At 40.1% G+C, this 13,421-nt stretch overlaps 2 protein-coding genes and 1 long non-coding RNA gene across 6 annotated transcripts in view; 2 read left to right on the top strand and 1 right to left on the bottom strand.

Moving 5' to 3' along the window:
* GPR176 (G protein-coupled receptor 176) overlaps positions 1-4,660 on the top strand; it is a 42,721-nt gene extending 38,061 nt beyond the window's left edge. Inside the window, exon 3 of the mRNA XM_080595293.1 lies at positions 1,042-4,660. Within this exon, the coding sequence (XP_080451419.1) occupies positions 1,042-2,149 (1,108 nt within the window). The 3' untranslated portion in view covers positions 2,150-4,660. The remainder of the gene's footprint in view (positions 1-1,041) is intronic.
* A 473-nt stretch (positions 4,661-5,133) lies between these two features.
* Positions 5,134-7,805, bottom strand: LOC308196394. Of its 2 annotated transcripts, XR_013952179.1 has the most exons (4): positions 7,674-7,805; positions 7,472-7,539; positions 6,684-6,848; positions 5,134-5,879 (listed from the first exon to the last, which is right to left on the bottom strand). It is a non-coding gene; the product is annotated as an uncharacterized lncRNA (long non-coding RNA). The 2 variants fall into 2 exon arrangements; XR_013952180.1 differs by lacking the exon at positions 5,134-5,879 and having other exon boundaries at positions 5,887-6,848; positions 7,674-7,802.
* A 125-nt stretch (positions 7,806-7,930) lies between these two features.
* FSIP1 (fibrous sheath interacting protein 1) overlaps positions 7,931-13,421 on the top strand; it is a 90,435-nt gene continuing 84,944 nt past the window's right edge. For 2 of the 3 annotated variants that reach the window (XM_080595290.1, XM_080595288.1), the window contains exons 1-5: positions 7,931-8,107; positions 9,011-9,148; positions 10,290-10,473; positions 11,391-11,489; positions 12,718-12,890. In XM_080595290.1, coding sequence (XP_080451416.1) covers positions 9,023-9,148; positions 10,290-10,473; positions 11,391-11,489; positions 12,718-12,890 — 582 coding nt within the window. In that variant the 5' untranslated portion in view covers positions 7,931-8,107; positions 9,011-9,022. The remainder of the gene's footprint in view (positions 8,108-9,010; positions 9,149-10,289; positions 10,474-11,390; positions 11,490-12,717; positions 12,891-13,421) is intronic. The other variant, XM_080595289.1, reaches the window with a different exon arrangement.

Raw genomic sequence — 13,421 nt, 5'->3', positions numbered from 1 at the left:
TTATTAGCTGTCATTGATCCCACCTCTATCATCTTGAGAGTGACTAAGGTATTTTTAAGGAAAGGTAAATACTGTTGTAATATAACTTATATTGCTAAAATAGTGTATTTATATACGTTAGATAAAATTGTTAGTCTGTTAACATGTCTCACTGCAGAAAGTTAGTCTGACAAAAACAAAGCTAATAAATTGGTAAGTCTCTTGGTAACTTGGTAAGTAACTCGGTAAGTACAGTATCGTTACCTATAATGCATACCAGTGTTGCCACTGGAACAGTTATAATTTGGCCTTTCCTAGTAAAACTTCTGTGATCTTACTAATAAAAACCACAAGTTGTTACTGCTTATGAGGATAAGAGTAAAAGGTTAGGTCTCCTGTGGAAAGTCTGTAAGCTTAAAAGTTCACAGCAGTAAGCAAACAGTGAATCGGTGAATGAAAATTTGATGTCAGAGATGTGTGGTGTTTTTTTAAGGTACACAGAGTGTTCAGTGTTTGACTACTCTTTTGCTCAGGGCTTTGCCAGCCAGAGCATGTGCAAAGCGAAACTCCATTTTACTTCCAGCAGGTGCATGTAATCTGTAGCCAACAGCTGTTATTATCCAAATATAAGGAGAAACCCATCAGAAAGTAGCTATTCAAATTAACTATGTCTGGCCTTCCACAGCTTTATAACTGTATCTCCATCACATATTCTGAGCGTTTGTGCTGTGTGTAATATACTGTTCAGTGCACAAGTAGAAAAGTTATTCTTTCATAATAATGTTTATACACATTGAAGTGAAACTTTTTTCACCATTAATGGGACCCTGAATTGCAAATATTAGTTTTTTTTTTCCTACAAACAGACCTGCAAAACCAGACCCTTGTTTCTTTTCTCTCACAGCAGGTAGTCAGTTGGCAGCTCAGTCAGGGATTTGGCAGCATTATGCTCAGACAGCTCGTGAGAGGCTTCACACAAGTGCTATGCTTGTTCTGAACAAGCATTGTATAAGTTATGTGTGTTGTTTTTTTGTTTTTTTGTTTTTTTTTGTTCCCCAACAGGTACTATTCTGTTTTATACCCTCTGGAAAGGAAAATATCTGATGCAAAATCCCGAGACCTGGTTATCTACATCTGGGCCCATGCAATAGTGGCCAGCATTCCGGTATTTGCTGTGACCAATGTGTCTGATATTTATGCCATGTCCACCTGTTCCGAACCCTGGAGCTACTCCCTTGGCCACCTGATCTACGTCATCGTCTATAACATCACCACTGTGATTGTACCAGTGGCTGTGGTATTTCTCTTCATGATTCTTATTCGCAGGGCACTGAGTGCCAGCCAGAAGAAAAAAGTCATCATAGCTGCCTTAAGGACCCCTCAGAATACAATTTCCATCCCTTACGCCTCCCAGCGAGAAGCTGAGCTTCATGCCATGCTGCTTTCTATGGTTATGATATTTATTTTCTGCAGTGTTCCCTACGTGACTCTGGTGGTTTACCGCACCATACTCAATATTTCAGATATTTCAGTCTTCTTGCTCCTCACTGCCATTTGGTTGCCCAAGGTCTCTTTGCTAGCCAATCCTTTGTTGTTTTTAACTGTTAACAAATCTGTACGGAAGTGCTTAGTGGGGACGATAGTACAGCTGCACCAAAGGTATAGCAGGAGAAACATTGTCAGCTCGGGTGGTGTTGCAGATGCTAATCTGGAGCCCAATGTCCGTTCAGGGAGCCAGCTTCTGGAGATGTTTCACATTGGGCAACAACAAATCTTCAAGCCAACAGAGGATGAGGAGAATGAAACTAAGTCCATTGGCTCTGGTGACTTTCAGCAGAAAGAAATACCTACCACCAGCTTAGAGGTAGAAGAGACTTTGGTTCACAAATTTGCACCGCAGATGATTGCAGACTCTGCAGCTCAGGTAGCGCCAGCTGTGCCCACTGAAGCTGATATGGTAAATGACAAGTATTCCATGCAGTTTGGTTTTGGACCCTTTGAGCTGCCTCCACAGTGGCTCTCAGAAAACCGGAACAGTAAGAAGCGACTCCTGCCTCCTTTGGGGAATACCCCTGAAGAGCTAATCCAGACAAAGCAGCCTAAATGTAAAGCAGAAAGAAAAATCAGCAGAAACAATAAAGTCAGTATCTTTCCCAAGGTGGATTCTTAGGAAGAGCAGGAGCTTTAAGTGACAGATGAAGGTCACCTTCTGTTAAATGTGTGATCCCATGGATCTTTGTTGTGCTGAAATTTGTTACAGGCTGATTTTTTTTGTGCCAAATACAATTAAAACAAACAAAAGGGAAACACACACACAAGTGTTCTTTATTAACGTGTTTTCATGAAAATAATACATTGAAAGATGGTGATTCTTGATTTTATTTGTGAAATACCTACAATAATACATTCCTGATTAGCTTTCAAAAAACAGACGTGGCTTTGGGAACACTTTTCTTATGACTGAAGAATGGAAATGTGGTTGTTTGTTTGCTGGGGACCCTTGTATTAAAATGGACTGGCTATCAAAGAAGCTTAATAGGAAAGGATTTAGGGAGTACAAGAGGATGCAAAATGGATAAGACCTAACCTCCTGTAAACAGACACAGCCAGCTTCTGCACAATTCATTAATGAAATAAGATGGACTACTAAGTACATCTATTATTAAGCCAATTTCTCAAATCAATGTTCAAATAAAACTTGCTGGACTCTTGCACAAATTAGTTACCAATTATTTGTTGAACTAAACTTTTTTAAAACTTAAAACTATATTTTGGCTTAAAAATTCAGCAAATTCAAGGATATCCAAATTGTTGTGTGTGTCACAAACCTGATAAAAAGATCCTGAAATACCATTTCTTTTTTGAAAAACATACATTCTTGTTTATTGGGGTCAGGATTTGTCCTGCATTGTCTCCAATCTAGCTTTTACTTCAAGCTCTGAGAATATATGTGCCAAGGGTATAAATGTAACATTTTGATCCTGTGAAAAAGGACACAATGTCCCAACAGTGTTATGTATGTATTGTGTACATAAGCAAGGGGTCAGCCTTAAAATAGACTTGTATCTATTGGTGCACTCTGCTTGTTTTCTTACAGGAAAGCTAGCAAATGAAAGAAAAGGGTCAGAAATGCTAGTAGCCTTGTATTGAACCTGTTGAGCGAGGAAGCTGATAAAGGACTGCAAAAGGCAAGTTTTGCTAATGCTGTTGTTCAGTATTGTTAAGAGGTAGGGAGGTTTTCCTTTTACCTTCACTGCTATAAATACCAATCCTCTTTACTCCACTTGTCTCACAGATTAGACCACCCAGTGTACAAACATGAGACTTCCAAATCTGGTGAATCAGAGTCACACCATCCCTGGTATCAGCACAGCAGCCTTTCTATGTGAGTTGATTGTACTGCAGCTTGCCCCCTGCATCATCACAGGCACATCACCTTGTTTATACTGTGTGAATTGTGTCAGTCTGTTAGATGACCTTGAAACTATTGTACCCTGGCATTTTAATCCTTGTTCAGTCGCAGGTAGTCTTTCCTTCTTATTGGCATTCACTGTTGTCTCAGTGGGTAGTTTCCGAAAAGCACAATCTAGTAATGCCCAGACACTCCATGTGGTTCTCCTGTAGTTCAGCCCTTCGGTGCATGCTGGACCTTCACCTATTGTAACTGTCTGTTTATGAAAGTGGTTTTCTTTAAAGCATACTTCTTAAAAGGACAAGGTGAATTATCTTGGCAAGTTCACAGTAGCTTGCCAAATCCAAAGAGTTACTGTTGAAAGTGGACAAAAAGAAAACCTGCTGAAGCAAAATTTGGAGATGTACCTGTTCTTCCTTTCATGTGTGTGAAGCAAGTCGACAGCTTCTGGTGGCTCTGAGGTGGTAGATTTCTACATGGCATTCAAAGCAAATGTTTTAATAAAAATAATTTTAAAAAAGTTTTGTAAATTACTGTGTAAATAGTTTTCCTCTCTTTCCTCTCTGTTTTCAGTGCTGTTCACTTTTTGCTAGTTCAAGAACTTCTCAGCTTGGGAGCAAGGAGCAGTCTCCCTAGCTGCCTTGCCTCTTAGATGCAGAGATGAGGAGGCAGACACAGTTTGCTCAGAATCAGACAGAAGAAATACTCCAGGAAAAGGTGTTTCTTCTGTGACAGAGGTAGAGAAGTGCCATTGCAGACAGACTTTTTTCTAAGTACTGATAAAAATATTTTTGTTTGTTTTTCTGAAGTTACTGAAAACAGAATCCATTTAAAAAATCCCCCAAACATCAAAAGCAAAGCAGAAGTTATAGTTTCCTTATGAATTTTGATTAGATTCAATATTTATGGCTCAATTACACATAGATACTGGCCAAAGCCTCTGTGATTAATGAATGGATAAATGGCTACTCAGATCTGAACTTCGTTTAAGGAAAACAAAGTTGGTCTTAGTTTTGTCCCTTTCACCTCTCATGTTGAATGAAATGCCAGTGATAAACTTGAAGAGACAAATTCTATAGGATTGTTTTATATCTGGAAAAGCAAGGGGTTTGTGTTTATTTTTATGACTGTTGAGACAAAAATATATTTTTATTTCAAATGTAACACACATAAGAACTTGAGCACAGTTCTTTAACAGATTGTGGCTGAAGACATTGAAACCTTTCAGCTAGAAATTAATAAAGGTCTTTTTTACACCTGAAGAATTAATTCAGAATGTAATAGTTGTGAATATTTTATTTTTGTCCCTCTTCCAACAGTTTATCCATAGGAATTCTTACGAGAAATGGAAAAAATACCCAAGAGTACATCTTTGCATGGAACAAAACATCTGTATAAGATTCATAGTATGGCCTCTATAGAAACCTGTCATCAGAAAACAGTAATTCAGGAGACTCTTTATGCAAGACGGAGTATTTGACTTGTAGAGTTTGATTTGTAACTTCACTGAAGGCAGTGGTACCTTTGAGTCAGTACTGCCGTCTGTAGGCTTCTTCAAACAAATTCTACAGGGCTAAATGTTCTACAGCATTCAATATAAAAACGTCAAAATATTGCACTGAAGATAAGCAAAATTTTTTATGTTGTTTGTTTTTAACCATCAGAGGTGTTGGTAAGATATTCTTCTCCGTGACTGTTGATGAAAAAATTGAAGTACCAAGCAAAGCTGTGGGGATAGAAGAAAGGAAAGCCTGGTGTAATTTGGGCTGTGACAATAGATTTAAGGGATAAATCTTATTACTGGAGCATTAACTTCTGTGTACGTAGGAGTGGTTCTCTTGTTCCTTATCCGTGAGGAGAAAGTGGGCTATTTTTTTAAAGAAAGCATAAGAAATACCAAGTCAGATCCAATTCCTGAATATAAAAGCATTTATTAAGGCAAACCAGGGTTGTTTCTCTACTTAGTTGCTCTTCTGCATCCCTATGGCTAAACATAATGCACCAAGATGACGGCTTACTCAAAAAATTCCTTGGTGCACATTAAGCAGTATTCTTTCTTCTGTGCTTCTATTTTCAGTGAAACCCAGCCCTGTATGTCTTGCCTGGGTCGTGTCCTGTCAGTAGGCACTGTGAGGGCCTCATTGTCCCAGTGCCCTTGCGAGGGGGGGAGCGGACTCCAGCCCTCTGCACCCTGCGTGGGCAGACAGCTCAGCACAGCGCCGACCCTGCCGAGCTCCAGCCTCCTCAACCCGCTGCTTTCCAGCAGCAGCACAGAAGACAGCCTTGTCAAGGCAGGAAATTCCAAATGCAAATCAAAGAATGAAAATCTGGCTTTATTGAACACGATGGGAGTTTTACCGCTGACTCTGAATTTAGCATTTTAGTACGGCCTTTCCTCCTCAGCTGACCGGTTTCTATGCTGCATCACTGTTGCTGATGGAGCGTACTGCAGAATGCTGCTCATCCTCACGGTGGATTTCTGGAAAAGCTGGAATATGACCCAGAATTCCTGACTTTTTACCCTTGACTTGGTGCACACCAGTCCAAAGATAATAATCTATTTGTCCTTTACAAGAAAAGGGTCTGTTTATTCCCCAAACGTTTAGGAGAATTAATAGGAACACTAGCTGTGTTCATCCTGCTCTCAGTAGTGCAACTGTTACAGTCTACCTTAAAACTATTGCCTGTTGTAAAGCAAAGCTACCTCATGTGAGTATGCGAAGAAAATTTAAAATATCAAATACGTAGTAAGTATTAAATGAAGTCTTGGTAATTTGCCCTCCTACCAGTACAACAGTGAAGGTACTGTTTTGGCTACCTGTGTATTAAAACATTGTTCAGCAGAGGAGTATGAATATAAGCAGTACTAAAAGGAAAAAAATTCCTGTATTTCCCACCTCATTTGTGTTTCTTCTTGACGGGATTAGGGAGAAAAGGATAAATGAATTCTGTTGCTATGGTGACCGAGTATCAAGACAGCTTGTCTAAATGCATCTTCATGATGTTGTAACCTATCTTTTAGGATGAAAAGCACAGCTTTGAGTGCTTTTCTTGCTATGCCCTTTCTAGGCACAGTTTTCTTCCATTCAGTCTTTTTTTTTTTTTTTTTAATCCCCATCATGTTCCAGATAGGTCTCATTTATCATGGAACAAAACTGACATATTCCCCAAAAGGCAAAAAAGAAAATCACATCCCTTTTTCTGCTTTACTAGTTCAAACTTCATTATAAATACACCACCATCGGTAATGTTCAAAATTCTTTAATATTTAATAATCTCTACAAAAATTCACCTCTGAGTAGAGGACTGAAGACTGCTGCGTCCTGACTGGTACGTTACAGCCTTGCTGAGCTCATTTCAGTTGCAGGGCAGGCGCCTCAGGAAAGCAGCATCGTCGGTGCTTCGAGGGGTCTCAGGTTGGATTGCTCTCAAGTTTATCCCTAGCGATGTACAGCTCCTGGAATTTCAACTGCCATTAGAAACAACCTTATTTTTTTTCTTTTCCTAAGCATTGTAGATAAGAAAAGTTCAGAAATTTCAACCCAAGGCCACAGAATACAGAAGACAGAAGGACAAAAATGTTAACGTTAAAACTGGTTAAAGATGTCATGTTATTGTGAGACTGCTGAACGTTGAGACGCGCTGTCCCCCGTGGTGTTCCGTACTTAATTATTGCTTCCTTTCCAAGTGTTCTCCACAGACAAACCACATGGAGAGGAGAATGTATTCTTAACAAAGGTATGAATACATGAAAGCAAAAACGATAGCCCATTCCTTCCAGAAAAAAAAAAAAAGTCGGATAGATATACCTGGAGCTTAGCATGCTCACGTAGGAGGCTAAAACACACTGCTAGAGTATTCTCTGTCTGTCTTTACCACTTAATGATAAAGGCTATTATTGTATTACTGCACTAAATGCCAGAAAAAAATGCCAGGAAGATAAGGACAATTCCCGTAACGGGGCAGTAAAACGTCTGTCGTGCACTGAATGTCAACAAGAGCTTACTGCAGACCACAAATCCATGCCCCCAGGAAATTAGGGATTATTCTGGCAGAAATGTTTGCCAGTCAAAACCTTACTTTTAGCGTGGCGCAGTTTGTTCCTTCAAAACGTTTCTTGTAAACTGTTGCTGCCGACGGAAACCTGACTTTAAACACACACAGAGATACAAAATGAAGTTGCAGGGGCTGGTAGCGGTCTCTGCTATTTACAGGCTGATCAGAACGCTGCAATTAATCCCCTCATTGAATCGTTAGGGTTGCAAAAGACCTCCGAGCCCACCTGGTCCAACACCCCCTGCCACCACCATCCGCCTCAGCACCGCGGCCAGCCTTCCCTCAGCCCCCCGGGCCGGTGACAGGACCACGGCCCCGGGCAGCCCGCAGGAGGCAAGGAGCGGCCCCCCCCAGCCCCCCCCGCCCCCCCCGCCCCGACAGTGGTTCCGCCCGGCCCAAGCCAGCGTCTCGCGAGAGGCCGGCTCAAGCGGTGACTGGGGGGGGGGATCGTCACGGCAACGGCGCCGCCGGCAGTGTAACGCGTAGGGCTGGGGCCGGCCCGGGCGGGGGCCTCTGCGCCCATCTGTCCGTCCGTCCGTTAGTCAGTCAGTCAGTCCGTCCGTCCACCTCTCCGTGGCCGGGCTCGGTACATGTAAGCCTCGCCTCAACGGGCACTGCTGTCTTTACCTCGGCGCTGGGAAAGCTGCCAGCGCTCCTCAGGTGCCTCATTCCCGTCAATTTCCGAACTCCCGTCAGTTCGCAGCGCGTCCAGACAGGGGCTGCGAAGCTGGGGAAGGGCCAGGAGCACAAGTCCTGTGAGGAGCGGCTGGGGGGACTGGGGTTGTTCAGTCTGGAGAAGAGGAGGCTCAGGGGAGACCTTATTGCTCTCTGTTGCTCTTCCTGAAAGGAAGCTGTGGGGAGCTGGGGGTCAGCCTCTTCTCACAGGTGACCAGCGATAGGACTAGAGGGAATGGCCTCAAGTTGCACCAGGGGAGGTTCAGGTTGGAAACGAGGAGACATTTCTTCTCAGAAGGAGCAGTCAGGCATTGGGACGGGTTGCCCAGGGAGGTGGCGGAGTCACCGTCCCTGGGGGTGTTTAAGGAAAGGTTGGACCTGGTGCTCAGGGACATGGTTTAGTGGGTGACACTGGTGGTAGGGGGATGGTTGGACCAGATGATCTTGGAGGTCTCTTCCAACCTTACTGATGCAATGAATCTACGTCTGTCATTTAAAAGCAAAATTGAAAGGGGATGGGGAATATGGTCTTTTGGGTTTGGGAGCTCCCCCTGTTTAGAAGCGCTGAGCACAAAACAAAATAAGCTGTGGCACTTCCTCATGCCAGGTGTGCAAGTACTTCTAAGGTTCATGCAATCTGAAGATCACTGTCAGTAAGCACACTCGAATCCTTTGATTAGCTTGGTGATGCAGGTATATATTTGTCTATATGTAAAAACTGTCTGCTTGAGTAGTAAGGTAATCTGTACTAGACAGACCTCTCGATACTAAATTGCCAGAAAGGATTTGAAACTTGTTTAATCTACATCCGAAATGGGCTCGTGTTCTTGCTTTACTAATAAACTGGTAGTTTGGAAGGTGTTTTTATTACTGTTATTTTTTCTTCAGTTTTAGATTACAATGGATATTACAAGGGGGAGTTTGGATAAAATTTCACGGCCTGCATCTAGCTCAAGAGCTTACGCTAGTTGTAGATCTTTAAGTGCATCTATGGAGTTATTAACACCAGAGCCATGTTTGCCAAAGGTAATTCTTTTCACCTTCAGCTGCTTTGAAACTTTGTGCTTTCTTAGCAGAATGGCAAAGAAATAAGATTCTGCTCTTTTAGCATTGCATACAGTTCTGGGGCCTGTCAATGGGTTAAGGAGTTATGCTAAATTTCATGAATTCGGGCTGCTCCTTATGCATGTATGGAATAACGTTTAATTCAGTTTTTCCAAGTTGGAATCTTTTATGTTTGCTGCAGAAAGGTCTGTTCAGCATTACCACCTAGAAAACTTGGTTGTATTCATTTTAATACTTAATCAGATTATTAAATAAATTCTATTTAAAGTTTTTTTTTTTTTTAATTAATAGTATTCCAAGAAATATAGGCGAGCTCCAGGAGTTTGACAAATTCTAAAATCCTATTTGAAGGAAGGTGTTTTGTCCATCCTTTGAAAAAACTAATATCAGGGTTTAACTTAATTTTGGGAATGGGGTTATGTAATACAGTTGTTAGGTTGTAGGAACTGGGACTTGAGAATCTGAGATTTAGGTTTGTCCAGTAGTGCTGTACCGTTCACCTGTCTGTGGAATGGGATCATACCTAAATTCTTCTTAAAGATGTTAAAAAAATATATTTTTTGTAGGTTCATAGTCAGGTATTAAGGCTACTATGAGGTAACTTTGAATCCAAGTTCTGACATAACCATCATAGGTAATTGCATGAACATTGCTGTCCCTCGAGACTGATGAATTAGGCATAAGCATTTCAGCCCTTCAAAGGCTCTAGAAAAAACTCTGTGATATGAGCAAGAGATGAGGATGCAACCTGGTGCAGAGCACCCCGTGTCAGGAAATGGTCGAGGCTGTTGTACACACAGACTGGTTGGCTGTACTCTCCTGTAGCAGAAATGGCATACATCTTCAGAAGTCCTTCCTAGTGTGACAATCCCAACTCCGGCAGTCTGTGAAATGATGAGCCTGAGAAAACAGACTCATTAGTGTGTCAGAACACTGAGTATCAGATATCAGATCTGAAAACTGTTATTTAAGAGGTATTTTGCAATCTTATGTTGAAGCATTAGCCTTTGTAATAGTATGTGATTGTTGTGATTATCTATGATTATCCTCCCAGCCCTACAGATTTGTATCTGTGTGATATTAACTAATTTACATTTCATAGGTTGATTCACCTGTCAGTCTGGGTGGTAGTCATCAAAGAAATTTAGAACACTGCTCTCCAGAAGAAAACAAAGGTGATGGCAGAGGGCAATCCGATACCAAGGAAGTAAGAACAGATCAGCAAACCTCAGTGGAGAGTGTGTCCGTCTTTTTTCAGGAGTGTGTGCTGAATCCCAATGAGTCAGGTGTGGGAATGACTAACACTTTCTTGTGGTGTGGCTAGACCAAACATCGTGTCAGTATAGTGTGGATAAAATTCTATTGGTGGAGGGCAAAGAGAATGTAAACAAGTAAAACTCCAGAAAAGAAAGAGGAGGAAGATGGTGGTGTCAAAATTCATGCCTTCACTTCTTTTCACTATTTTGAACCCATCTTTGAAATACAGTGGTAAGAGGTGTGATTACACAGCATATGCCTTGTGGCGTTAAAGCTGTGACCTGCACCTTGGTGATGGCCTAGAAAATCAGGAGACATCTTCTGCACTTGGTTTATGGAACCATGTTAGAAAGCATTTTCAGTAAGGTGTTTTTATCCAACTTTTCAAAGATCATGACCATTTGTGAGAAACTTTAAATTCTAATAATGGTCCATCAGTCCAAATAAAGGGAAATGATTTTTGTAAGTTTTAGTATTTAACAACTGAACAACGTTGATACTAATAACAGACTTTAAATACAAATGTATGATATCTCATTGTAATGAAATCACTTGTCGAAGTGCTTCAGATGGAATTCTTTTGGCATTCTATAAATGCTAATAAACTAGCTTTCCAGAACTTCTGCTTATTTAAAAATAGAGAAGTGAAGGTCAGTACGTGAGGGAGAAAGTTTCAAGATCTTCTTTAAGCTTAGATAGCTTTCATGACAGAATTAAGGTCAAAAGAAATCGCATGATTTCTAACATGAGCACTGGTGTACTAGTATGGACCATTTTTTAGAGAGTAATCCAATTTTTAAAAATCTGAGAGTAATCCACTCTCAGTACAGGCTCTGTGGTGTTCCTGAAATGACAAAAAATATTTTGTTCTCTTAGTCGTTAACATGTCAAAAAGTTTATTTCACATCTATATTATTGTGAAAGGCTTTTTTCCTGTGTTTTTCAGGATGTGTCTCTAGTTCAGATTCTGGAGATGGTAGCGCTGAAACACAGGCTTCAAAATTCTGTGAACCTTCCCAAGAAAAAATAAGTAATGCAAAAGAGGGTATTACTTTTCAGGTGTATAAAGTGTATGGTGCAATAAATCAATGTTTTTTTCCTTTTCTTGTTAATGCTCCTTGAAAATGTATATGCTTTGTGATATTCAAGAGGTATTGGATGAATTATTTATTTAAATATTATTTCATTAAAGAATATTTATTTAATTATATGTTAGTATTTAGGTTTTATGTAGATTGGTCAATCTAATAAGGCAGAATCCAGTGGTGGTTCTATCTAGTTGTTCATCTCATGCAGTGTTCATTTCTTTGGAACAGAAATTGACTAGAACTCAACTTCGTATCATTACTCGGTAGTTGAGCCCCAAATCCTTTTGCAGGGTTCAGGACAATTGAAATAATTGATTATTATTTTTTTTGGCACAAAGTAGATGAATGCATCACAGTAAATGCTTGGGATCAATGGCTGTGTAAATCTTTTGACCTCTAAACATTAGAAAATGAAAAGATATTGCAGGACTCCACAATTTGAAAGTCTGTGGAGGTAGGGACAATGCCACAAATGTTTCCTCTACTCTTGCCATGGAAGCTAAGTTCCAGTAGAAATAAGGGTGCTATAGCATGAGAGTGCTATAGAAAGGGGAAAGGCTAAAAGTGGTAAGAAATTGAAATCTTAATATTTAGGAAAAAGAAGTGACAACACAAAAATCCATGTCAGTTAAATAATGGTAGTTTCTATAATGTTTTAGCATTTTTATTTTTAAAAGCTACATTTTTCCAGAACCAGTATCAGAATCTGCTTTGGTCGAGATCTATCGAGACTAAACCTTGTATAACATTTAAAGGTAGAGGTATCGGAGGGTCTCTCTTAACCCCACAGTCGTTCACTTTAATGAAAGACATTTCAATGTGTATTCTAGTAGTCAGCCTCAAAAAAAAAAAATGTTTTGAGTTGTAAGCTTATTTTGTCTGTCATTATTGCTGATACCGTGGAGATGTTGTCACTTTTCTATTACATATGAAGCAGTTACCCCAAATGGATTGCCCACCCCACTGCCCAATATCCAACTGCTCCAACTAAAAGTTTGTTCAGCATTCTTTTACAGACTTTCATGTTTCTCCCTGCTTCAAACAGGTCTAGAAATGAAAATAGTGCACATATGCTTGAGAATAATTGTACTTTTGTCTGTAGTTGTTGTCAAATTACTTGTACTGTTTTTTCTATTTTTTAAAGTTGATATGTGTCAAGCTAGCAATATAAAATCTAATCTACAGCAAACTCTTCCAAGTTAGAAGATTCTGAAGAGACAGAAGGAGATCCTCAGATTCAAGCAGCCATAAGGAAAATGAAAAAGCTTGATACAATACTGGCAAAAAAACATTTTAAGGAAAGCACAATTAAAAAACAAGGCAAAGAAATGAGAACAAAGCTCTGGGAAGAACTTCAGGTTAGAATTACACTGCTTATTTTGTAAATAATGTATCCTAGACTACTGTCTTACAGAATGATCTCATTTCACAGGCACATTGTTTTATAAAATAACTAAGGATTGACTGATTGAAGTGAAGAAATGGATTACTGAAAAGTAACTTTGAGTAACTTTTAATATATATTGGCTAGGTAGGCTTTAAAACAGGGACACGAACCTTAGAAATTGGTATGACCAATAGCCAAGTATACAGCTGCCTGGGTATGGTTTACAAGCACAGAGTCTTAGGCTTGAGCTCGTTACTTGCAGGTTATGATATGGCATGAACCCGGAGCTAAGAGTGTTTATTCTGCTCTAGTGTGACCATTTTTAGGCCCATCCATTTCAGTACTTTTTCTTATTGAAGCGGTTAGAGATGCCCCCTGAAGAAGGCATGACAATGCTACAGTGTGAATTTCTTTACATTATTCCTATCACAGCCTTTAGCAGTTAATTGTCATCTCAAGCCTTGAAACATGAGATTTAGTTTTTCCTCTGAAACTAGATTAT

Source organism: Anser brachyrhynchus, assembly GCF_964034855.1.
Source record: "Anser brachyrhynchus genome assembly, chromosome: 5".
NCBI classification, from domain to species: domain Eukaryota; kingdom Metazoa; phylum Chordata; class Aves; order Anseriformes; family Anatidae; genus Anser; species Anser brachyrhynchus.
This window is presented reverse-complemented; position numbering and strand designations above follow the sequence as displayed.